General features: G+C 40.3%; 1 protein-coding gene across 2 annotated transcripts in view; it reads right to left on the bottom strand.

Annotated features, from left to right (window-relative positions):
- Positions 1-7,710: 7,710 nt before the first annotated feature.
- LOC131461040 (metabotropic glutamate receptor 4-like) overlaps positions 7,711-27,069 on the bottom strand; it is a 169,316-nt gene continuing 149,957 nt past the window's right edge. For both annotated transcript variants that reach the window (XM_058632016.1, XM_058632018.1), the window contains exons 8-11: positions 24,856-24,992; positions 22,566-23,501; positions 11,549-11,795; positions 7,711-9,572 (exon numbers count right to left, since the gene is read on the bottom strand). In XM_058632016.1, the coding sequence (XP_058487999.1) occupies positions 9,523-9,572; positions 11,549-11,795; positions 22,566-23,501; positions 24,856-24,992 (1,370 nt within the window). In that variant the 3' untranslated portion in view covers positions 7,711-9,522. The remainder of the gene's footprint in view (positions 9,573-11,548; positions 11,796-22,565; positions 23,502-24,855; positions 24,993-27,069) is intronic.

Here is a 27,069-nt window from a genome sequence, read left to right as displayed (position 1 = left end):
TACCTACCTTAATTTGTTGAGTTTTAGCTCCCGTGAGGTTATCTAATCACCTGTGTTGTAAAATGAGACTTATCAGTTGTGTCGTGGCTGTAATAATAAAAGCAGAACTGGCCATCAATCGATGTCAAAAAATAAAGAGGTATTTGTGCTTTCAGTGTAGAGAAAGGCATCCAAATTCAGGTCGAGAAGAATTTCGCTAGTTTGCTTTTTAATCAACGTTTATTGAATATTTTTATGTCCGTGCCACTACATTTCCATAGTCCATGGTCAGAGAAGAGAGTGTACACACAGTGAGTGGAAACTTTTTAAATATTTGTAGTGGGCAGGGAGAAAGTGTGTGCAGGTGCTAGTGCAATAATACAATCTGTGGACATTCTTATAGGTTCAGCAGACGTACGAACATAAAGCTTTAACAACCACAACAGCATCTATGTTTGTCTTTCGTCAACAGATTTTTATTTGAGCTTCTATTTTTATTTTAACTTCTGGAATTGTAACAGCTCCTTAGACTGCAGGTGTGATAAATTACAGGAATGTGAATACTACTACTGGTACTGCTAATAATAATAATAACTCATTGTTTCTGTAATTGAACATTGAGGCATACAAATGTGTTTTAATTTGCTTAATTAATAATAAGTTAATCATTAACTTAAAGAAGTCATAGGTGCTGCTATCTTCTTACAGCTTCTCCCTTTGGCGGTCACCTTCCCAACATCCATAAACCTTCTCTGTGGTCTTCCTCTTCTCCTCCTACACGGTAGCTCCCTCTTCAACATCCTTCGTCCAACACAGTCACTGTCCCTCCTCTGCACGTGACCAGAACATCTCAACCTTTCCTTGCTCACTTCATTTACAAACCGTTCAACACGAGCTGTCTCTCAGCCGGTGTATTCTTTTCATCACGGCTGCTCATCACCAATGGATGTCTTTAGCCCACACAAGATGTGTTTGTTTAAACGGTTAAATTAGAGCTTGAAGCTGGTGCCAGAGCAATTTTTTTGGGAATCAGCACAATCCTCTGGCGGATTCATTATCTGGAGAGGACAGCGCATTAGCTGCTGGAATATTTCAGTCAGAAGAACTCATTGTGTCCCAAGATATGATAAAAACAAATTAATATGTGAACTAGAGGTGGGGCAAAATCATCATCTATCATCATCCCTTGCACCAAATATTGATATTTTAATTTAGAAACTGTAGTGCTCTAAACAGATTTATATCAATTTGACTCGCAGGGTAACAACTTCATCTCTCTTCCTGGTTATCGCAGGAATGGGGACAACACTAATTAAAGTTAACTGGCTGAAGAAGATGTTGGCAAAGTGATAATAGTAGACAGCCGTGAGACGAATGTAACTGGGGCATTTTGTATTCTTCATTTAGGCAGATGTCAATATATATCTTGATGTGTTTCTGTCGCCCAATCACCTGACTGTCGTGGGTCGAGCTTTGGTACCCTAAGGGAAGGGTACTGAAAAATGGAACAGTTGGGGCGGGTTATTTTGTTACCATTCCTAATGGAAACACAAAAAAACACATACTGTACCGAAATAAACCGTTCCACTCAGTGGAAACGTGCCATCACAGTTCATATATATATTTTGTAGTAGTTGTAAATAAAGTCATCATATTTTTCTACTACAATAGTGTTACTCCTACTTGCAGTAGCATGTCATCATTTAATTCTGTAAAATCCAGATCCTTGAAGTGAAACAGAGCATCATAATGTTCTTGATGTTGGCAGAGCTTAGAGGAGAAAATAGGATGGCGCATATTGCCAATGAATGAAAGCAGTATTGGTGAGTGAGAATGAGACTCCCTGGCTGTGGTGTACAGGGCTCTGTATTCCACTGTCACAGTCTTTCCCAGTCCTTGTTAGGATGGCCTAGTTTCATTGAACCCACCTCCTCACACTTGATATTTTTTTTTGTTCCTCCCTAAGGGAAACATGTTACCCACGTGTCTCTCCTCAACCAAGGGATCTCTATATACAGCTCGTGTCTGGTTCCTCTACTTCCCTTGGGCTCAATTAAAGACGACGTCCTCCAGTGGACAACTGTGATGATTGCTAGCTGTGTGTTATGCACAAGCCACAATGTTCTCCTTAAAACCACCACCATGGAGATGAGGCGTCTTTGTCTGACATCTTTGTCTGCCATGGGCGACAGCTACATGTTGTTCATGATGACAGAAGCAGACAACAACGTGAGAGACAAATTAAATCTGAGTCAGGGAAAGTTATGATGAGAAAGTGATGACAAAAGCAGGACACTCTTATATCTAACAAAGTAGATATATGAGTGTCCCCCGATGTATCCGTATTGTTATTACCAAGCTACTGACTATAGAAATACACTGGTATTAACATAATATTTCTCACATATTACTATATGATTACCACAATATAAGTATTAATGTCAAGTGTTTGTGTGGAATTGTTCAGGGAATCGAAATAAATGACAGCCAAACATTTCACACAATACCAAATAATAATAATGATCAAGTGCTTGCTGATTTTGTCTGTATTTTTATTCCAAATAACTTCAAATTAAAAGGCCAAAACAATGCTGAATTGTTGTGTCACAGAGCTTCATCGTTGTCCAAACCTGTTAAGCAGCCCCATTCTTGCCTTTGGTGACATGTAGCCTTATTATGAATAACGTGTTTTACTTTGGATTCTTTTGTCCTGCCGCTGCTTTAAAATACTAACACGTGCAATTTTAACTCATCCGTAGCTAAGCATAATGCTCTTTTGAGCGATGTGTGCTGAAATCATTAGCGGCGCCATGTTTTGGGGATATTAAATGATATCTATATTTTTTTTTGTTTTTGTTTATGTTTACATTGTCAATAAACTTGACTGAGACACAGTCAAGACAACTTGACTGTTGGTCTGTGTTGAGACCCAGACCAACATTGGGTCGAGTGTGGTCTTTTCACTGAATGTTTTGAGTCTCTGTGAAAGAAAAAAAGATGATGTCAGTTGCTGTAAGAACGTTTAAAGAGTGATTTATTGTCATTTTTTGCAATTGGGTTGTTTGCTCATGTGGATATAAATGATGTGGCATTATCGACCCCTGGAATTTGATGTTTCTGCACCCCTTACTGGTAAAAATATAACTATAAATAAACGGAGCTATATGACATACGTGCGTGAACGATGTGGTCTGGACTGGACTATCTAAACATCGTTCCATTTGATTTTGCATTAACTGTGAGGTATTCATGAGGCACTGTCTCCTAGCAACATAGTATTAGCGCTGTGTACTGTATAAGCTGCAGCACCATGTATCTGATCATTTGTCACTATCAGAAACTAAAGGTGAATGAAAATGTAATTGAATATGGGGGAGAAAAAAAAAATATGGGGCTATGATTCTTTTAAACACACCGGCATCATGAGCGCTGTCATGGTTTATAGTAAACTGCTTTACTATTCCGTCTGTATTTCTCCTTTTTCATACATTTAGCTTGATATGCATAGTCTTACTCCTCTCTCTCTCTCCCTCTCTGTCTGTCCACAGTGAATTGTTGATGCGTCAGAGTCTCTTCTTGTGTAAAATCTTGCCTATAGATTGGGTTCAAACCCCCCACTTTCTGTGTGGAGCCTTTTTATGATTGTATACGATTTCTGCACAGCCGAGAGAGCTCAGTCAAAGACCTCTGAAGGAACATCCCCGCGCTGCATCTCTCTCAAACCTGCTGTGTGTAGGTGCGTGGTTGTGCTCATTCTGTCACCTGAGGGCAGTTGTATTGTATTGTATTATCATCAGCTCTGTGGGGGGAAAGGACTGTGAATTTTATTTGCTCATCTATTTAGACTCCAAGAAGGATTTGTCTTAGCTTTTTCTGCTGAAGAGAGCTTTTGACTCAGTTTCCATCCTCTGCAATGAGCTCCCCTTCAAATGGGGTAATGCAGTGAAATTGAGTTTTAATTACAGGAACCAAATGAAATTACTGTTCCAGAGCTTCCACTGTTCAACGTTTACACTTTATAGGCTCATAGACATGATTCAGTTGTCTTCGAAAAGTGCACCAAGATCATTTCAAGAACATGCGGGAGGATTAATAATTGCTCTGTGATCCACTGCTGTGACAGGCTTTGTGTTTGATATTTCCAACAGCCAGGTGAGCAGTGTTTGAATTAATTTACTCCACTAATCTCAAGCTGCTGTCATTGTCAGTGATCTCATTGGAATGAGCTGAAGTCTACATTCAGGTGGAAGGCGTTTTTTTCTTGCTATTGTTGTTCACGTCATCAATAACACGGAGCAGTTAAAGGCCCATGTTACTGTGTCATTAGTTCTTAAAAGTCACTAGCCTGTGTAGCTAAATCCTCTTAACCACTGTCTTTGTTTCTCTCTGTTTGCAATTACGCAGTTGAGTAGATTGCACTCGGCCTCTCAATAGACTTATCATTCTGAATGCTCACAGAAAATTGTGTTGATGATGAATGTGTTTTTGACAACAGGCTGCGGGACAGTATCTCAAGTTGTATTGAAGAGTGCTGCTTTTAGACTAGGATGCACTGAAGCAAAGAGAGGCCAGCTGTTGACAAACAATGTGCAGCTTACTTCCAGACAGTAACATCCCCTCCATTTAAAAAAAAAAAAAAAAAAAAATCAAATACTTGTGAAGTCAGAGTCAGATTTAGTATAGCATGTCAAAAACAAACAAACTAAAGACAGAAAACAAAGTTATACATATTGGGGATAATGCAGCCTTTCGTAACAGGTAGGTTCACTGAGTTTGTTTTGTTTCAAGTGACCAGGAACGAAGCATTGTGGGGTTTTTTTGCTAGGTGGGTGGAAGCTGTCACACTGTTGTCATAGTAACTCAGGCAGGTACTGTATGTGGGACACCTGTCCTTGTGAACTGATTTAAGAGTAAAAAAAAATGTTAACCTTATATGAAACAAGGACAGACAACGTGCACACACACACACACAGACACACCAAACACACTCACATGCCAATAGAGCACACCAACGCACTGACAGACAAGTGACAACCTCCTGTGTGACAGTGAGAGTAGCTTCAGCTCACTCTCACTGTGTCTCTACTGGCTCCAGTATGTTGGGATCGGGTCACGTTGGGACAGAAAAAAGCGCCTCACTCTAATGTAGACATGACCACAAAATGGCCAACTTAGGTTGGCACCAGGAGGCTTTTTTTTTGTAGATCTTGATATATTGAGTTTCAGATATCCCGGGTCAAACATACAGCGAGAGCTGTCTTTTTGAAATCTACCATCTCATATTGATATGTACCGCAGATGTGTAACAGACAGGGACTCTAATCAAAAACTCGAGTTTGGGGTCCGTTTGGACGACGTTGAGTCAAATTACAGCTTCCTGTGTCACAGTCTCCACAGTGAAGTATCCTCAAGGTTTTTGAACCTTTCTGACCAAATTCAAAGTGGATCAGGTCAGCCCTACGAGGAGAAGTGCATCAAAGAACATGTCATTTCGTCTTAAGGGCTGGCTTTTCATCAAAACATGTGAAGCTTGCGGAACATTCAGCCATGTACAAGCAAATGACAGTCATTTTGTGTTTTATGACAAAATTCAACATGGCATCGAGTCATTTTCAGCCCATTCTATCAAATCACTGGGAGGAGGTTGTTAAAGTGCACTCTCATAATTTATACTTTATAATATATATTTATACTTTATACTTTTAATTTAATCTTAAATGGTGGAGAGAAACTGGTGGCCTCGTCTCCTCCCTGCTGGAGCTGATTATGGCAGTTTGTAGGTCGTCAACTTGTCTGTGTTATTTATTGAAAACACATTGACTGACTAATTTGTTTAGTCAACACCTCACATCACAGTAGTGCCGTGCAGTGTCTCACACATTGATTTTATGACTTATTTTCCTTTTTAATGAATTGCATCTCCTCCACATATTTCCCAAATATGTTGTTTTGAGCTGTTGTAGTGTCAACTTAATTAGCTCAGACTATCATTTTCTAATGCTACCTCTTTGATATTGTGATCACATTTGTTGAAACAAAAAGTGAACCAGAGAGACTGCGACTGTGAAAACCCTTGTCGTCTCATGAGGCTAAACATTGGAGACACCTCATTCTGTCTCCGCCGTGTGAAGATGATATATACTCTGCTCTGCAAATTGCAATCATCTCATGCTTGTGCATGCATTTAGCAACCTTTGCATTGCAATAACTGTTATTTCCGAGCCTTTTGTGTAGCAGGCACACTGTATCAGGGAGGCATAGAGAAGATGAAAGATGCTTAGAGCTCGCTGCATGCGGAGGCTGCGGATTCAAGTCGTGGCTAACCATTAATTTAAAATAATTTCATGTTTCTCGCCACCAATTTTCTGTCCTTCCAGTGCTATTATCAGAGCAGTTAAAGCAGCGTGTTATTCAGAGGATGACAGCTATTGTCTTTCGTGTCTTTCATCTGGACTCGCAAGCATTATTTTAAAGTGAAGAAAATATTCTTATATCAGGAGTAAGATCAGAAAATAATCTGATATGTTCACTCGGAAATGCTGCCAATTGTTTATCCGTCTGTGTTTCATAATGCAGCAACATGTTGGGAATGTTTTGCCCTCACTTTTTGAAAAAAACTGAGGGCTTTTGCACAACAATGGCACAAAGAAACGCCATGAAACGGCATTGAGGTGAATTTAATCAAACCCTCCACAATTCACATTAAGCACAGTATGATTAAGCCACAAGAGTACCACAAGAAAAAAACTGTGTGGCCCCAATTCACTGGTATGATTGGCTGAGTATCAGAGTTATTTACAGCGCCTGTAATTGGTTTACATTTCCTGGACCTCTTGAAATACAAATGTGCCATGAAATGTGGCACTTATAAGTCAGTGCGCTTACATGCATGTTAAATGTCCGATTTTAGTCGTACTAAGACAACAATTTGGTTTCTTAATGTCATGTAAACACGTTAGTCGAGCTAGTCTTAGTCGGACTGAAGTCTAACTTGGCGGTAGGAGGAGATGATGTATAAACTGCAGTAGTGTTATCGGATATCATACTGCAACGGCGTCTTCCTTTGGACAACACAGCAACCACATGCACTTGTTTTTCTAATATAATCTGTTTTCCTTTTATTTGTCAGTTGCGTACATTTGTAACTGTGTAGAGTTTTTTGTATGTATTGCTGCCTATCTTGGCCAGAACTCCCTTAAAAAGAGGTTCTTGATCTCAGTGGGATTTCCCTGATTAAATAAAATGAATATCTACATGTCAAAATTAGCATGTACAGCAGGTACGAAACATACAGAGCCACAGCATGATCCATCTCACCGCTGTTTGTTTTTCTGTGACGTAAAGGTCAACGGGAAACTGATTTAATATGTACTAGCTTATAGAGAGATACAGATCTATAGATTTTCTCCACATTCCTCCACGTCTATTATCGGACTCGGCAAATTGTCTAATTGCTGCCGAGTGATTCAGGTTCTGGTCCAGCTAGGATGGTGTCTGGGTCCAGATCCGGACTGCAGTCTGCCTTTACCGACAACAACATGTTTTCTGATTGGTTAGATGTGTACCAGAGGTGCAAGTGAACAAAAACCAAACAAAACAATCTTTGTCTCTGATGTGAAAAGTTCACATCAGCTGGAGTAAAATAGATTAACATGCAAATAAACTGTCCAAAACAAAAAAAGTGTAAAGGCCTCAACTTTGCCTAAACTTCACAAACCTGAAAGCAGATGCTGACATTTTAAAACATTTTTAATAGAAATAAAACTTTTGTATAAAATAAAAACAAATGAAAGTAAAATAAACATGCTTCAGACACTTCATTAATTTTCATGACGTTTTACAAGTACATAGGTTGATAGCCAGGCACTGTATCTTTTTGTACATTTTCCCCATAGGATATGTCAGGACATAAAGCAGACATCATCAGTCTATTTAATAACATACATTAACTTGCCATTTAATTTGGTCAGCACTCACATTTTATTCAGCAACACAAATGGTGTTGAAAGTAATACAGAGGGAGGCATGAGGAGCGGCAGCATTGAATTCACAACACAAATGACCCCACAGTATTTTCCCCAAGACATTAGAAGGCTTTTATACTGCACAAAGCCGGCTATTAATCTGTTCAGTGAGTGGGGGGCTGATGGATTGGTATATTGTATACTTTTGCAAATTAGATTTTCATTTGTTGGAAAAACCTTACAACTTCCTGACACCTTCCTCATATCTGAAAGTGCCTGAGGAGGACATGTACCATAATGAATTTTCTCAGTGGCTGGTCCATTATGGATATCACCTCCAGGGGCATATTGCAAGATCCTCTCAAGGGCATGCTTCATCTTAATTCCTTTCCTAATATCCTTACGCCACATGTGACCGAGAGAGGAGCTGGTGGCAGTGATGGGAGGGTCATCCTGAATGACTGCTCGGAGGAAGCTCTCCTGGCTTTAAATGCTGTTTGTTTTAGCCAGGAGCTTCTGCTTTAATACACACACAGGTATGTTGAGGGCAGTGGCAGTCTTGGGTTAGCTGGTAATACAGATCATGGCCTCACTTAAGCACAGATAAACAATCACTCACTAGACCTTCACCATTGGAGAACAGTTGTTTTTTTTTTTTTTTTTTTTAACGCACAGAATAGGCTCAAGCCCAAACAATTGCTAACAACGCTGCAACTGAGTTTTAACGCATTCCAAAGATTTTTTTTTTTTGATTTTTTTTTGCTCTTCATTTTCACTTTTTTATTATTTTATTGTATTTATTTTTTAACAACACAACACAGGATGTTGAAACTGGCATGCTCAAAATCAGCGGAAATTGTCTTACGCGCGTCGTCATTCTTGTTGAGTGAACGGAAACTCGGAAAACAAGAAATAAAAACCCACGGTCGGGTACAGAGTTGTTGATCAACTCGTGAGATTTCAGAGACAACAAAAAAAAAGAAAAGAAAAAAGGAAATTAATAAAATCCTTCTTGGAAATCCATGGAGCACCTCTTCGTGCCTTTTTGGTGATGATCACTCCCCTTGTGATGCCTTGTGGATTTTAAGATTAATGGACAACATTGAGAGCACCTGAACATATCATTGATTACAGTTGAGTTGAAGTCAGTGCTGCTCAGGGAAACAGAGACGTCTTTGAAAGTGGGCATAGCTCAAATGTAAACACTCAAAAGGAAATCTCCATCCGTTCGTCTCCAGGTCTCTGCCATGCAAGTATTTTTCTTGTGTGTGTGTGTGTGTGTGAGAGTTTATATTCTAGTGAGGCAGACAGAAGATGGAACCTTTATTAATGTACTGTTTATCTGTTCTGGTCTTGTGTTTTTTGTCCATCCGTGCACCTCTTTGTGGTTTCTCCTCAGCTTGTCATGTCTTCGGGCAACATCTCCACCCATACAATGACACATCCATTCATCTTTCTCTCTCTTTTTTTTTTTTTTCCATTCTCAGCCGTGTGAAGTTCCAACTGCATGTTTTTTTTCCCTCTCTCCATCTGTCAGGGTGGAAATCCTGAATTATGATAAGAGCCTCTGTCTCTCAGATTAGATTCCATGGTTGCTGTAGCTGATGTAGGTTTGCTTTGTTGGGAATGCTGAAAGAGAAAAAATGAGAGTGGAGATTGAGCCGAGGTGAACTTAGGTGACCTTTCAGAGGGAGATCCGGATATGTGTTAGTCTGTGTGTGGCTCTGAGTAAGATGAATAACTGAACGTGTGTGTTCAGTTGCTGCCACAGTAATGACCCCTTTGCTCTCTGGCCATATTGCAATCTGTATAGATCCTGTTTTACATGCAGCAAATTGGGGGGGGGGGGGGCAAAGCACACTCCCCCTCCCCCACCTTATTTTCATTTTAGTATCCGACCTCTACTTGCCAGTTTGTCTCCCCAGACCGTGTTAGCTGGTCCGCTGAGGTGGAGCAGATAAATCCTGACATATTGCCACCAGATCTCTGCAGTCGTGGGTGGTGGCCCAGACAGGAATTTTTCAATTTCATCAAGCCATATATCCACACTGGCTATGACAATGACAAATGGTGCTTATTCAAATAGCCATGCGCTGTATGGCCCCTGCAAATGGTAACCCCATCAGAATAAATTGCTGCTAGCTATCAATTCTGTGTCTTTGCCTTCTTGCCACTTAAAGTAACAAAAGGCTCCATCAACCCTCGACAAAAAAAGCTTAAAGCCACATAGGCATTAATGCTGCACTGTTTAGCCATTGTGCTGGTGCCTCTCAGCAGCGTGCCATTGTTGCTGCAGTGCATTGTCGCACAGTTTATATTGATTTGTGCTTTTGTGTTAACAGTAAATATGGTCAGGTCTCTCTCTTTTTTTTTTTTTTTTTTCTTAAGTAAACATTTCTGTCTGCTGCTGGTTTGATGTGTGAGGAGTAAACAATTCTTCAAAATGTGCAAGAACAGGCTCAAGTCCTCATTAGTGTAGACCAGACGGAGGGTCGGTATCTCTGATGACAGACATGACCGATATAGGTCCCCCACCTGAGGGCCGAGCAGAGGAAGAATGGTTTGGACATTACACGAGCAATTTTCTGCTGACTCACATGCTGAACTCATCATTTACTTCACTTTAAATTCAGAGTCGCGGCTAAAGGTTTAACAGGTTGTCATACATTACTGATTTACACTGATATACAGTAGCCCAAATGTCCACATTTAAAAGCCGCAGCCAGCGAATATCTATCTTCAAATGATTAGTAGGTTAAGAAGTTGAATGACTTATGGTTTTACTCAATGATGTTGAAATTGAAAATGTATCAGTGACCTAAACCACATAAAAGTGTAATTGCTTAACTATATTTTTATTAGTCGGACACAAAATAGAACTAATTTGAAAACTGAGGTGTGATGTAATTTTCGCACAAAACTGTCCTGGCATCCAAAGCTATAAAAATGTACTATTGTGTAATTAAACGCAATCATTCATCGATAATTCCCAGTAATGTGACCAATTAAGTTTTAAACTCTGAGTTGTGAGTCTACATACACATTTTAAATGAGGTCACTTCAAGCCCACAGATGCTTTTTATGAAGCCTAAATGAAATTAGTGGGTACGCAAAATAAATAAATAATAAATAAAGAACACCATTCCCATCAAGAGCAATTAACACCATTCCCATGGCCAGTAGATTGTCTGCCCAGTATTTTTTCTTTCTTTCTTTCTTTCTTTCTGTCTGTCTTTCTTTCTTTCTTTTGTAAGACCCCTCACAAATATTAATGGTAATGATTTTGCTTTTTGAAATGATGCTCACAGCTAGAAGCGTGTGGTGTTCACCTGGATGTTTTGTTCCCACTAAAGCCGATTGCAGCCTATAGGCCGATAAAAAACCTGACTGAGTCCCTCGACCTGCTGATTTAACCCAGGATTAAATGTTTTTGGGAATGGGGTATAAGTATTGTCATACTCTGGATCCTGCCTTTGAAAAAAAATGTTTTAGAGACAGACAATGATAAAAAAAACAAAAGAAACGTGCCCCAGTGAAGGAAGAAAACCCTCTAACTGTTGGACTCAGTTAGAGGGATTTCTTTCTGTGTTCATTTGTGTTCTTACTTTGCGTTTCAAGGCTTTCACACAGCTCAGTCTTGGCTTCCCCGTTGGGTCTCAGTCCAGCCTTGGGGTTAAATTTGTTGGACATGGTTGCAGCAGTAACCACAGCCTTGAGGCTGCGTGTGCGCTTGGGCACATTCTGCTCCGGGTGGAAGAGAACCACGTAGACCTTTGGCATGTAGAGCAACCCGAGGGACACTGAAGCGCTCAGGCTCACCGAGATGGTCAGCGTGGTTGTTTGGATGTACATCTGCAAGAGGGGAAACACCAAACACACACAGCATGAACAGTTTAGCTCGTTTTCTTAGCTCCAGATTATACATATTTTTTCAATATTTGTGGCAGCCACAATGACAGCTGTTATGTGTTATTCAAATTAGAACATTCAGTGACCCATTTGTCGGCCAAGCTGTTGGTGAAGCAGTTTCTTGTCCAATATAGACGTTGAAACAGTTTCATGCGAGTGATGTAATTAAATTTGTTTTAATTCAGCATCTCATCTGCTCTCGTGGCTTGTGTGCTGAGCCAACAAAGGCCAGCTTGATTGTTTTGTTTTCACTCATTCTAATTCTAAAATGGCCGTCACATCAACTTGAACAAGAGTTTGCTGATGCACAAGAATTGTGTCCTATTGTGACTCGTAACACATAGAAAAAGGAAACAAGCTCATGAACATTTTACATGTGGCCATTCCCTATAAATCTTGGGGGAGGAATGACACCGGGTATTCTTCTCCCTCATTCCATTTTAATTATTTCTAATACTGCAGCAACTTAACGAGTCATCTTTGGAAAAACTTTAAAGACGCAATATAAAAGCTGGACTGGCCATCGGAGAGAAATGAACTTGAATATTCTGTCAGAGAGCTTTTACCGTACTGATACTACGGACTGAGACACATCCTCTCTGCATTCTCTGCAACAGGCCAGCTGACCTGCAGATGGCCTGACATGATAATATACTGCAGGTGCTAGAGTTATTTTATTTATTTTTTTGTTTAATCTCCCATCAAAGTCAGAACAAGCTTTGAGGCTCGCCCATTATTTTCTACCTTGTCATAACAGCAGTATCTTGTCATGTTGTTTCACACTCCAACCATAGGTCAGTGATTTAAGATAGTTGTCACTACTAACGTTAAAGTAAATCCAGTATGGACACAAACACTTATGTGTGGTTATATTTGTTGACAGTCCTGCAAATACAGTGTGAACTACAAACAGAAAAAAGGCTCAGTTAAATTGCTGTATAAGTTGCTGTACAGCCACCAGTGTAAAAGTTGGAATAATGAGTTTCCTGCTCAGCTCATTCTGCCAACATTACATAAATAACAGCAGCACCCACATGGCTCCAGCTTGAACTTGGAGATGAGAGTTAGAATTATTATAGGTTTTTTTTTACCATGCAGGAGAAGGATCTATTAACCCCTATTAATTAACTAATAAATATAGATCAGACAGCTTTTCTGCTTCTTAAAAAAACAATAAGTAGAAATATTTTAGAAATCTTTCAAAAACCTGTTTAAAACTTCACCTTTTTATACCCACATTTGAGTCGACTCACTGGGCGTCTTCAAGTAAATAACATAATAATAAACAATAATGTGCTTTACAATTATTTCTGTACTCTTGTAAAACAGTATGTTTGAAAATTCATGGATAACAATAATATATGTATTTTGGCATTAAAAATATCATTTTGGTTAAAGAGCTTCTACATACTGGTGAAGTAACCATTACAGAAACATAAACACATATTTGGATAATGACCAATGCTGTTACGTTAGGGCAGCTGTGGCATAAACCTTACATTGGGTGGTGATCTAATCCATTTGTTAAGCACTGTATATTATGTAATATTTATATTTATGTATTTTTTATTTCATTATTATTTAACCTTTGTTAGTATAGCTATAGCCTTTGGCTGATATATGACATGATATTGCTATATTTGCTGTTAAGCAGACTTTTATTTTGAAAAGAAAATGCATGGCGTTATGCTTGAGGCACTTTAATACAGAGGCATTATGGACTTAGTTTCTAAGAAGAATGCTAGCTCTCCAATTTGCAAAAATGTTGGCTTCAAAGCCGTAGAAATTGGAGAGCTGGAGGATTTAAACGAGGCCATATGTCATCTTTGACACAAGCAGGTAATGACTAAGCAGGGAGAGCCACGCCACCAAGTCGTAGTCTCACCTCAAAGTCCATCACCGGGCACAGTTTGCTCGACTTGACTCCGCATCAGCGCGGGAGGAATCTGCCACCAGCCAACAATTATTGCAACATTCGCCAAATCCACTAAATATAACTGCTGTTACCTTTTACTTTGGAATGATGCCGTTTCACATGGTGGGGGAAAAATATAGTTCATTCAAGGGCGTGAGAGATGGCCAACATGTACAATAAAGTAAGAGAGGAAGCATTGGTTGGTGGAGCAGAGTTCTCCTCACTAACAACATGTTCCACCAGCGCCTCATCACATCGTGTTTCCAGCACCGCCACACTTGTGACCCCATTGCGTTTGTTCCCTGCTGCTCCTTCTATTATTAATATATATTGTCATGTAAAAGTTCCCTTTTTTAATTTAAAATGCCCTGATTTAAAGTTTAAGTTTAAAAGTTCCTATTTTTGTATTTAAGGATATAAAATCCTATTTTTCCATTCACTATTAAAAATGTGAAAAAAAAGGGTTATAGACGTGAAGTGTTGTATGACAATTAAATAATTATATATTAACCCTCTTAACCTTATTCCTCTCAGGTCAACCAAGTTTCTAAAGTGTCCTATAGCTCTACTTTGAAAATTCAAAAAAAGGCTGGGTTTCTTCAGACTTTTACACCACCTCGAGCAGAGAGTACTTCTTCTTTCGTCATTTTCCTTATATCAAAACAAACCCCCATAACAGCTAGAGTATGTGTCTTATTTTACTCTGCAGAGTGATTTTCATCATAAAACACGTGTGTGGGTGAGAGTGATCTGAATCAGTAGATGCAGGATCATTCACTGGCATAATTATGATCTGCAGCAAGTCAGATTTTGGTATCACTGTGGTCCATGTGCTCTTGTTTAAAGGCTTTGTGTTTTTAAATGCAAATATTACATATGGTTTAACCTTTAGACTAGGTTAATATATCTCTGGCTGAGTTCCTTTCAACCACTGATTGAAGCTCCCATAGGCCCCGGCTGGTTTTTCATTAAAGCTCAGTAACATTTCCCTGAAGTGCAGATGTGACCTCTCTTTGAATATGTTGTTTGTTTTTATTATCCGTGGCTCTCTGTGGTGCTTTCACTCCAAACTGGATCTCCATCTCATCTCAGTCTGCCCTGGTGCCATGTGAGGCTGCTGGCTAGAGAGAAGAATGGAGGGATTGAGGCAGTGTGATGGAGGGACAGCTGCAGTGGTTCTCCCCAGCTGTATGGAATGTTAACCAGTGGACTTCTCTGGGGTCATTTCACTGCTGCCTGAGGGAGAGACTGTTGAACTCAAGCTGTTACTCATATAAACAAAAAAAGGGACACAAATCTCAGTTGACTCTCACCCAAGAATAGCAACAACTCTTGGTCTCTTGCATTTGCTGTGAGATAATGAGAGAATAATCTGCTTGAGCCTCTCTCCCATTTTGTGGGTAACAGCCCTTAGATTACCACTGTGGTCACATTTGGTAGCTCCTCTTTCAGCTCTTGCTATCTTTTATGATTTCTATTTATTTGACATATTTATTTTACACAATTGGAAAAAGCAAACACAGAATACCCAATACAATTTTACAGAAAGATATGAGAGTAACATCCAAACCACTCAAAGAACCTTGGAGGACGAGGACCAGAGAGATAATCCAGAAGGCAACATTATAGACGCCAAGTGTTGAATAAAAAAAAAAAAATCACAGATTGTCCAAAGCCAATTGACAGCATTTGGCAGAATAGGAGTATATTTCATTTGCCAGGATAAAGAAAAATACATTCAAAAAAGAGTACAAATGCAACAATTATAACCATTAATTGTTGCATTTACTGCCAGACAAAGTGGAATGTAGAGCGGTGTTAAGATGCAATAACATAGCAGAGTGTGGTACAGTAATCAGTAATAAAGTAAACGTGTTCAAGCTGGTTGGAATGGGTGGAGAAAAGTGTCAGGAGCCAGAATGAAAGGAAAGATATACAAGACAGTGGTGAGACCAGCGATGCTGTATGGTCTAGAGACAGTGGCACTGAGGAAAAGACAGGAAGCAGAGCTGGAGGTAGCAGAGATGAAGATGTTGAGGTTCTCTTTGGGAGTGATGAAGATGGATAGGATCAGGAATGAGTCAATCAGAGGAACAGCACATGTTAGATGTTTGGAGATAAGGTCAGAGAGGCCAGAATGAGATGGTTTGGTCATGTACAGAGGAGGGATAGTGAATATATTGGTAGAAGGATGCTGGGGTTGGAACTGCCAGGCAGGAGGTCCAGAGGAAGACCAAAGAGAAGGTTTATGGATGTAGTGAAAGAGGACATGAAGTTAGTTGGTGTGAGAGAGATGGATACAGAGAACAGGGTGAGATGGAGGAGGTTGATTCGCTGTGGCGACCCCTGAAGGGAGCAGCCGAAAGGAAAAGAAGAAGAAGAAGTGGGGTACAGTAATCTAACATGTCAAACCAGTTCCATTTTGGCAATAGAAGACATTTCAGTGTGGCTCCTCTTGAATCATGGGAGTCTTACAGAACAGTGAAATAATGCTTCAGCTTTAAGAGCCTGCTTTTGATGAGAAACCAAATATGCCAAGTTGCAGTCTGCCTGAATGTTAGTTCCATATTGTTTGAAGAATCATGGTAATATTTCTCACCAAATGCTACTCAAAATAAATGTGATCGTGATCCATTGGCACCTCTAAATCTATCACACACAGGAAAACAGGACTCAAATAACTTCCTATATTAAGTGTTAACAGTATTTACAATCCATGTATGACTTCAACATCAAATTAGTCTGTATCTGGAATTAGCAGAACAATCCCCATCCTATCCCCATACACAGGAACACCTAACTCTCCAGTCCAGACCTCTCTGAATCCGACTCTTTGGTTTAGTCATAAACTCTTGGATATGTTCCTGTCCAAAATGCCTAATTTATAGGGGGAAGAGGAGGAAAGAAGCTATGAGGGAATGAGGCAAATTAATCATCTGTGTGGACACCCACAACACAACACAGTCCCCTCTCCTTTGAGTCCACAGATGCGCTGGTTTGAACAGATTATTGTACTGTCAGTATTAAGGATTAGTACTTAAAAATATCAGGGTTTTTTTTCCATTTGGTGTAAAACCTCCAAGGTGGTTCTGAGAATAAAGTAATCTCAAAGTAATTAATTGGAGGGCTCTGTAAAAGAGCGGCACTGTAATGCTTATGGAAACATCAGCATTAATAAATGCATCATATCAAGCCAAATCAAATTGTATTTGTATAGCGCCAAAGCACAGTAAACATTCTCTCAAGGCACTTAACATAGTAAGACAGAGACCGTAAAATATTAGAGAGAGAGAGAGAGAGAGGAGAAGAGAAGCCCAACAGTTCACGCAACAAACAAGCACTTGGCGTCAGTAGAGAGAAAAGAAAATCCCTTGAAATCTTTAACAGAACCAAACATCAAAGATCTGCAGCCATCTGCCTCAGCTGGTTGGGGTGAAAGGAAAAATGAGAGACAGAGGAGAGATGGGGGACAAAAAGGGGGGAGAGTAAAGGAAAGAGAGATGGGGGCATAGAGACAGAAGAGAGTAGTGATGGGAAGTCCAGCTCTGTTAAAAGATTCTTATCTTTTGGCTCAGCTCTCTTAGAAGACGGCCTCCCAAATGGCTCTTCACTTACCCTGGATTTCCACTGGACGCGGAACGGCCGCGGAACGGCCGCGGAACGGTAGCCGTTGCAAATCGCTTCCATTCTAATCAATGTGAGCATTCCCACCGGCCGCGCTGCGGCGCGGATCAGCAGCGGCCCAGAAGCGGCTCGCCGCGCCGCAGCGCTATCGATAGGAATCAGTTCTATTTTTTCCGTTGCCGCTGCTGAACCTCGTAAATTTCAACGAAGCAGATCGCACAAGACAGGAAGTCCGACACAGTATCAAAGTAAAACACTTCCGCCCCCCTTTCAAAATAAAACACAATACGCAGGTCACAACTTCACCTCAACGTTACGTCATAACCGGTGCTCCCAGGTCAACAGTCATTTGATCCGAGGGTCTCGGAGACAATGGACGACGAGAGACTGATTATGGAAGTGGAGAAATGAAAGAAGCTGTGTTGTTGTTGTTTCCTTTATACACACAGTCTATCGCGGGATCTCGCGTCCGTTCGAGATTATCGCGCGATCTTCCGTGAATACCGCTGGCTCCCAAGGCTCCGCGCCGCTGCCGTAACGCGCCCGGTGGGGATTGACGTTTGGGAGAGGACGAAGCAGAACCGCGCCGCGGCCGTTCCGCGGCCGTTCCGCGTCCAGTGGAAATCCAGGGTTAGACTGTTCTACTTTATCCTAATTTAGCAATTATGACTTTGTTTGGTTTGTGTGTTGGTGTGTAAGCAGTGGTTTTAAATATTTTTATGTCAGTTCATTGCATTTCAATATTATTATGTCATATGAGGTAGCATGAATTGTTCCGATGTCAATTTTAATCACGTCATAGTAATGATGATGTAATACTACTACTGCTTATAGTAATAGCCTTGCAACTACATCTGGATCCTGCAGCCTAGGAGTCACAGGTACCTGCAGAAAGAGGACAGAGAGCAGACGCACAAACTGGAGAAGATGACGAACTACATTAGTCATGTTGCGTCGTAATGACATATTCATACAAAGAGTGTGAGGGAGTGAGAAAGTGAACGCTCAGTGCAGCAGTCACAGCCTACAGCAGCATAAGCAAGGAATAGTTGTCCACAAGAGAGGAGCCTGGTAACTGAAGGCTCTGCCTCTCATTCTACTCTTACACACTCTGAGAACCACGAGTGATTTTACATTTTGGGAGCGAAGCAATCTGTTTGGATGATGAGGTACAACTAGGTCTTTAAGGTATAATAGGGCTTGATGATTGAGTGCTTTGTGGGTGAGGAGGAGGATTTTAAATTCAATTTTGATCTGTAAAGGGAGCCAGCGGAGAGAAGCTAACACCGAGTAAATATTGTCTCTCTTTCTAGCTCCTGTCAGAACTTCAGCTCTTGTGCATTTTCAACTGGAGGGTTATTGGAACATCCCAGCAGTAAGGTGTCGCAGTAGTGCACTCTAGATGTAACAGATGCACAAACAAATTTTTCAGCATCCTTTAAGGACTGAGTTTCTTTCATCCCTAAAGGATGGGGAGGAGAGGAAAACAGTGTGGATGCATGAGTACACAGGAGTTAAAAAGCAAAGAGAAAAGACATGTCAGGAAAAAGGAGCGTGACTGTCTGGGATAACTGATTACATAAGATTAATCGAAGGGTTAATAACTGTAACCATATAAACGAGTGCTATTTTAAACAGGAAACTCTGGGGAGATTCTGCTTCAGGATGCAAACATCACATTCATTCAAAGTGCATAATTGTCATTCTACAGCAAGCTACTGGGGTGTTTCTCAGCATGCTGTGTAAACATTCAGCAGAGAGGCTTGCTGGATGAGAATTCACTATAATTGCGTTCTAATTAAGTTTATAAACAAATATCAGCCTGAGGGGACACAATAATATACCTTTGTGGGAGGATGTCATTTATTAAGATCACAATCCTTTGGCCTTGATTAGCTTCACTGTCTGTTCACCCATTACTGGAGCAACCAGAGGTCAATAGCCAACACCCCGAGGGCTGCTGTGCTGTAGGCCTAATTAATGCAACAACTACTCTCTGAAGTCCAAGATGATGCTAAATTCCCTCTGTAGCATCAGTCTTCATTATGTTTTACTGGGCCCGTGGGACATTAATGTGAATTACGCTGTTTGTCTTAGCACTGAAAAGTGATGAAGAAAAAAAAAAAAGAAAAAAACGCACCCCGAGCAAACTCCTGTCTGACATCTGGTTATGTCAAACTCCCTGCAAAACCCTCCTTTTGTCCGACTAGTGCACTAACAGCAGTTTTCTGTTGTCAAGCTGACAGAGACAATGGCGTGAGAGGAACTTCACAGAGAAATAAACAACACCACTCAATTCATCAGCCCATTCATGCACTGCAGTGGCAGTAACTCTTCGTGGGAGCTGATTGAATTTGAACTGAGCCCATTGTCCCGGAGCCTATTTCCATGCACACTATTGTGCGACGCTCCTCCTCCTGCCTCTGTCTTAGAGACAGCTGCTGATTTAGACTCTTTCTCCAGGTAAGCAGGTGTCACATCTATTTCTGAAGCTAGAACACAGTTCAGCGATCATGCGCCATAGATAGATACCAGGTGTCCCTGTTGGAAGGATAGAGAAAGCCTCGCGTGGCATTCACTACATTTATCCTGGCAGCAGATGACAAATAAATGACTGTGATCCTGAGGCAAGGACCTGCTGTAAACTAGTGATGAGCGCATCGGTGACTAGATAAGGTAAATCAAGACCCAGAGGAAGAGGAGCATTTAATTGCTCTGACAGATCTGTCAACGTGGGCTGCGATGCTTTGTGGGGCCTGTCATTTACAGTATGATGATTATGGGGTGTGTATGCTGTGACATGTTAATTTCTTAAGTACGAACAATGTTTTTTTATGTAACAGCTCAGGGAATCAGTCACTGGGTTCGTTTTGTTCCACGTGAAAGGTTGGGCAGTGAAAGACCAAATGAAACAACAACATATATAGTTTTTAACTGCCCTTCACGACATATTCATGTTTATTGATTTCTAATTTGGCCCCATTGGCAGGATGGTATAAATACACCAATCTTTAAATGTGGCTGAATATTAAGACCTGAAACATAGTTTGGACAAACCAATAACAAAGACTCTTTTCACCAACCTATATTTGTTACCTTATGAGTGAGTGTTAAGTATTTTCTGACTCTACATTCAAAGCTTAATATTAAATACGATTGTTCTATCTCAAGTGAATAAAATAAATAGTGGAGTATTTCCCCTCCAGCTACGTTTCCATTTTAATCTTACCATTGCTCAGGGTTTGCTCAAGTTTTCTAAAAGATCAAAATAGAACTCATCTCATAACCACTGTGTGTACAGCATTGTGTGTACAGCTTTCTACAGCATAATGAGTGACTCTTAAAATTTGGAGGCCCAAGTGTATTTCTTTTTTTATCCAATCCCTTTTTCTTTCTTGTTTTTACTTTTCAGAGTCATGACAGCTAATGGATTACCTCATCTTCCAAAAAAGCATTTCAGTCTCTCTCTGATTGTATAATTCTCTTTCATCTTCCGAGGGGAGACGGGATGATTAAACAAAGAGCACGATAATATCCCTAGCCGCTGTTGACATATGATTTAAGATGTGCAACAATCTAAAAATGATGTGGACTTTGTACTTGGCCAGCTTTTTCTCTTCTGTCCATGCTGTGTGTTTGATAATCACGAACGTATGCCACTGAATCATGATCATGATCATGATCATGCTTCTGTAAATGTGGTACGAGAATGTTTTCAAAGTGTGGATGCCACTGCCACACATGTACGTTGAGGCTTTAACACAACACACAACATATGAATGTAAGCCATTAGTGCTGTTCACATGCTGCCTTATTATCATTAATAGGATATAATGGGTTGCAGTCATGTGCACGATTCCTACGAAGCTGTGGACAATAGAAATTGTTCTAGGATGCTGAGCGTGATGCAGTGCACACGCCCAGTCGCTCAAGACTGTTGTTCCACAAAGGTAACTACTGCAGCCAGTTTTCTGAGCCAGCATTTTTGATCCATTGTTTTGTTTAATCCCAGAGGGAGAGAGGTAAGGATTAATTTGTAGCATCTGTCAGACCCATGCTGGCACTGCTGATAGTGTCCATGCCAGTAAGAGGCTTTTCCCTCTTGTCCTCTCTTGTAGCCACTGAGCCCCCTTTGGCTACACTGCCAAAATACCTCTTTCAACTGGATGTACACATTTGGACTGTGTCATTGTTGTACCCCTTTGGCTCTGTAACCAGACTGTCTCCTCTGCATGTAAGTTCCAAGACCGATTGGATCACTCATGACCTGGACCCCTCCCACTGCTCCCACTACTGTAGATGTGATGCAGGTTTCCAATTATTTCCAATTCACCGTGTCGTCATGTGTTCGTAAGTCAGGTTTGCGTGCCCGCCTGCACATTTATTTGTGAATATACTCATGAAAGTGTGTCCACAGCTTGTCAGTGTTTTCACAATCAGAGATTTCCACATGACTTGGCATGTCTGGCGGCTGTTAGAGGTGCGGAGGTCTTTTCACTTCATTTTCTAAAATTGCTATTGTCACAACAACAAAGGCAGAGTTCTGTATTTTGATAAGAAAATGAGGGATAGAGGTTTGAATAAAAATATTGATTTTTGCTGTACATTTTGAAATGTTGCTTTAAGTTACGTAGTGGAAGAAGACCATAAGGCCTTTACAGTCATAACAGCACACTTTAAACAGTACATCCAGTTATACAATTGTTTAATTATACACTTATTTTGTGTTAAGGGTATTATTGTTTGTTCAATAAATTATAACGTCATTGTTATATAGGTGCTCTTATTTATAATTAACTTATACTTTATACTGTTGCGTAGTTTATTCCAAATGGTACACAATGTGATGGTTGGCACTGGGAAAAACTCTCAGTCCTAGTTTTAATATGTGATCATTCAAAGGATAGTGATACTGTACATATATATATATTATATTTTCTGATGATATGTGTTGTCCGTACACAATGGGAAATTTAGTGGAGTCAATAGTGCAATAATTCTCTCCTAAGATGTAAGAGTATTGAGTTGCAGGAAACTGAAGAAACTCTCAAGTACCTTGAAATTATAGTAATTGTATGAGTAATAACTTGTGAGTGGGTGTTTTCTTTAAATTGCCAAATTGTCGCAGAATAGAAAGAAAATAAATTGTACTCTTTTGGTAATTGTGAGCTTACCTTTTCTGTGGACTGCGAAGTGCCGAAGAAGATTGGAATGAATGCGAGCCAAATAATGCAGGTGGTGTACATCGTAAAACCGATGGGTTTTGCCTCGTTGAAGGTCTCCGGCACCCCTCGGGTTTTAATGGCATAGACTGTACAGGTGACCATGAGCAGCATGCTGTAGCCCAGCAGGCAGATGAGAGACAGGTCAGAGATGTCACACTTGAGCACACCACGAGCCAGTACTGGGTTAGATGTCCTCTGGTCCTCATAGTCAATGATGGCCTTGGAGGGGTCCACACCAAACCAGATGCACACGCCGAGCAGCTGCACTGAAGCCAGGGTGAATGTGATGGCTAGCTGGGAGGCTGGAGAAATGAACCTGGGTGCGCTCACAGACATGGAGCCTTGCTCAAAGATGCGGTAAATGCGGTTGGTTTTGGTCAGCAGGGCAGCATAACTGATGCTCATCCCAAGACCCAAGAAGATCCTCCGCAGGGAGCAGATTCCCACATCTGGGGTCGAAATCATCAGGAACGTTGTGGCGTAGCAGAGGAAGATGCCAGTCAGCAGCACGTAGCTCAGCTCTCGACCTGACGCTTTCACAATAGGAGTGTCATTGTGGCGGATGAACGTAACCACCACAAACAACGTGGCCATGATACCGACTACAGCAATAAGCACAGGGATGACTGCCCACGGAGAGCTCCACTCCAGCTTAACAATGGGGATTTGAACGCATCCTGTGTGATTTTCATTGGGCCGCAAGTCGAAGCGACACATCTTACATGTGTAGGTGTCCGCTTGATACTGATAGCCATCACACCGCTCGCAGTGCCAGCAGCACGGGATACCCTTCACAATTTTCTTGCGCTCGCCGGCCTGACAGGGCTGGCTGCAGATGGAGGAAGGGATCTGACGGACACCACGGGGCCACTGCATTGAACGAACCTGTGAGGATGACAGAAAGACAGACACACTGATTAGGAGAGTTAAAATGGTGGCATGTTTGTTTACTGATCCAAAAATAGCATCCCAGCATCTCTTAAGATCAAGGCAGATAAAAGTAAAAAAAAAAAAAAAATCCTTTTTTAACTTGTTCTTACGGTAAGTCTCTGTTTGTATGCTACTTGGTTACCAGCTGTGACAGCGGGGCTGGTATTGTTTTAGTCATGGTAGTCTGTGTAAGTCTGAACATGTGGTCCTGGAGATGACCTATGACCGTGAGATCAAAACACACATTCATAGATGGGTGTGGTATAAGAATGAAAACTCATGCAACAATGTAGTAATGACTATTGAGTCGTAATGGGATGAAAAAAAGCCTCTTCTTTAATTTATTTACGTGGCTGGGAAATAGGGAAAGTCAGTCCAAGGTTCAACTGAAGCCCTCATCATAAATTGAGCAACATTTCCCAGTGGGAGGTCAAATTATCTCAAGGGAAAGACACAGGAGAAGAGAGGAAACTGTGTTTCATGCTCTTTTTTTGCTTTGGTAAGTAGATGTTTGTGCTAAAAAAAAAAAAAAAAAATCAATAATCCAAGGAATGAAAGATAAATCCATTTCAGGATCCTACTCTCTTTTATGGATTGTATGCCCTTTTTATGCATACTGTTTAAGAGGAATTAAATTGCTCATTTCAAACAGGGCTCCTTTCTTTTATATTACATTATCAGTTTTATTCAATTGTGTCTGTTTGTCCAAAGCCAGTAAATGTGTCTCTAAATGTGCATTTAATTAAGAACTCAAAGAACACTAATTAAATATAGCCAACATCAGAGTCACAACTGGCACATTTCACAGTAGGTGCCCACCGCAAATCCTTTTTAGAAAATTCCATAGCGTGTGTTTTCTAAAGAGGCAAAGTGGACAAAGCTCCTCTCAAGCTGCTTCATGTGTTCAATAGTATTCTCTTCTGCCTGCCCAAAGCCTCCTCTTCATTTTGGCAAAACATAATTTGTTTGGTTGTATGTAAATATGTACTGTTATAATACTGTTTCTTCATCTCACACCCTGCTCACAAATGTGTGTTGACAGTGATGTCGATTAATACGTCTGTCCTTAAGCTTTCAAAGTGTTCTTTTCATCACAGTCTGTCTGTCATCACAGTCTTGCCCTCTAGATATTTACACCTTTAAAGATGGCATTACACACTATCAAATGTTTTCTGCACGAGTTAGTGGGAGAAATTGCAGCAGCAGAGTAGAAGGTCACAACTTTTCTTTTTTTTTTTTTTGCAACTACAAACATTAACAAAACACATAAATATGCATAGACTGCAGAATATGAACGTAGAATGCTCACGTTAATGTGGAGCTGATTTGTCCAGTGGCCAATGATTTTATATTCAGCCGTTAGGTTTTGGATCTGGTATTGGTAGATCTCGTAGCGTCCGGGGGCATCTCCGTTCTCGTTGAAGAGCACAGGGTTGCCAGCTATGCCTAAATGACAAAACAATCATCATCATCATCATCATCATCATCATCATAATGTAGCGCACATGAGTGAGTTATTGTTTTCTGTTGTGAGCATGAGTCTGAGAAGTCTCACTAATGTGATGCCATTATTATTGTTATTATGCCAATACTTACTATAATGTGATGTACTGTAGGTGGATTATTTTTTTTTTCTTTTAATTAAGCAACTGGGAACAAAATCTTAATGACTTAGTGGCTGAAGATGGGCACTCCCTCACATGAATCTAAGTGCATCATGACTGGACAATGAAACTCTTTACACCCAGTGCCAACATTGTCCATAACTTTCCGCACCTTTTTGGTTTTAAGGCAGTAATTATGTGATGTGTTGAGGTTGGATTTGTTGATGAATATTATGCTGTAAAAGACCAACAATCAATGTTGGATTTTTTTTTTTTTTTTTCCCAAGAATATGAGTATGATCAGAATTTCACACTTCTTAAACACTGCAATTGTTTTTAGTTTACATTTGGAAAAAAACACATTATGGTGTTAGTTAGTTAAAAGAAGATTTTTTTCAAAGTACTATAACATGTATGCGTTCAGTATTGGTATTTTATTTGTATTACGTGGTATTTTGTCTTTGACAGTAAGCCAGTGTTACTATATGTGCAATAACAGTTTTTTTAGTATATACTGGTCAGTTATGGCTGGTTTTATACAGCCAAGCAACACTCGTAGACACACCTTTTATTATGTCAAAGCTACACAGCAAGCAGTGGCATTTATTATTGTCATATTATTTGTTATAGCAATCAGACTGACAATTGTCACACAACTGTTCCTGATCCTTCTCCCCAACTTCTCCTTTCCCTCAATAATCTAACTTTGGTTTGGTGTAACACTAAACAAATGGATTGTACAGAATTTAACCAAATTTAGATCAAGAGATACATTTGGTTCAAACCAAAACTGGTACATTTGTGGGATTGATAATGGACACTCTTTTGCTCTTTGTAAATTTAATAAATTAAAATAGAAAATAAAACAACATCAAAAACTCAAACCGATATGGACACCTCAAAGATTTCAACTAACTAACTCTGTATACTCTTGTGCGGTGTGAAAATGTTGCGTAATGTAACCGTTGTAATGTAAGCCCAAGCTGTTGTCTGTTGTGATAACTAGGTTTAACAATGTGTTCCTGTGTGTACTTTCAAGGCGAGCCGTAACAATGCATCACAAAGAAAACACACCACAGATTTCAACGTGTGAGCTCCCCAATCGAGACTAGAGGAGCCACACTTCCAGTGCAGCAATCTGTTTAATCATGATGGAACGTGGAAAGGTTCCCCTTAGAGAGAGCGAGAGATAAAAAGGGAAATTATCTGATAGCTATTCACATCGGCTTCCACAAACATCCACACCTTCAAACACTAATGAAGGCTTTCAGGTCATAGGTTTTTAGTTTATTTTTCCATGGCTGGTTTATGATTAAGTCTGCCAAAACAAAATAAAATCACCCCAGTTAAGAACAAAAGGGTAAATGTGGCCAATTGCTGCTGATAGATTTCTGCTGATGAGTTCCTCCTCCTCCCCCCCCGACTCTTTGTTTTAACCACGGAGGATGCGGCCTAATCCACATCACGATTTGTCAGCCCTGCTGGATTACAGCATTCCATTTTTCACTCAGCCTCACTTGTTTAACAATGCTGCCCACATCACAAAGCAGTTAGTGATCATGGGAGGATTACAGTGATTTAATGAAAAGGAGCGGTGCAATGTTTATATAACGATATTGAGACGATCAAAAGTGTTGGTAAGCTGTCGTCATTTCTATCAGAGATTTGAATCATGCTAAGCTGTTTCTATTTTTTCCTCTATTTTTCCATCTATTTGTCCAGTTTTTTTACTTTTGGACCACCTGATTTAATTTTTTTGGGGATTCTTTTTAGTATTGATGTATGCCTCAGCTTATTTGCACTGATAAAACCATATATGCTCCACCTCTTTTAATGTTGCAATTACTGTTGTTTACATCCTTGTACAAACAAACAGTTTGGAAGTGACGGCATGTTCCCGTGCTGTATTATTTAACTTT

This window comes from Solea solea, chromosome 6 (genome assembly GCF_958295425.1).
Source record: "Solea solea chromosome 6, fSolSol10.1, whole genome shotgun sequence".
Classification (NCBI taxonomy): Eukaryota; Metazoa; Chordata; class Actinopteri; order Pleuronectiformes; family Soleidae; genus Solea; species Solea solea.
This window is presented reverse-complemented; position numbering and strand designations above follow the sequence as displayed.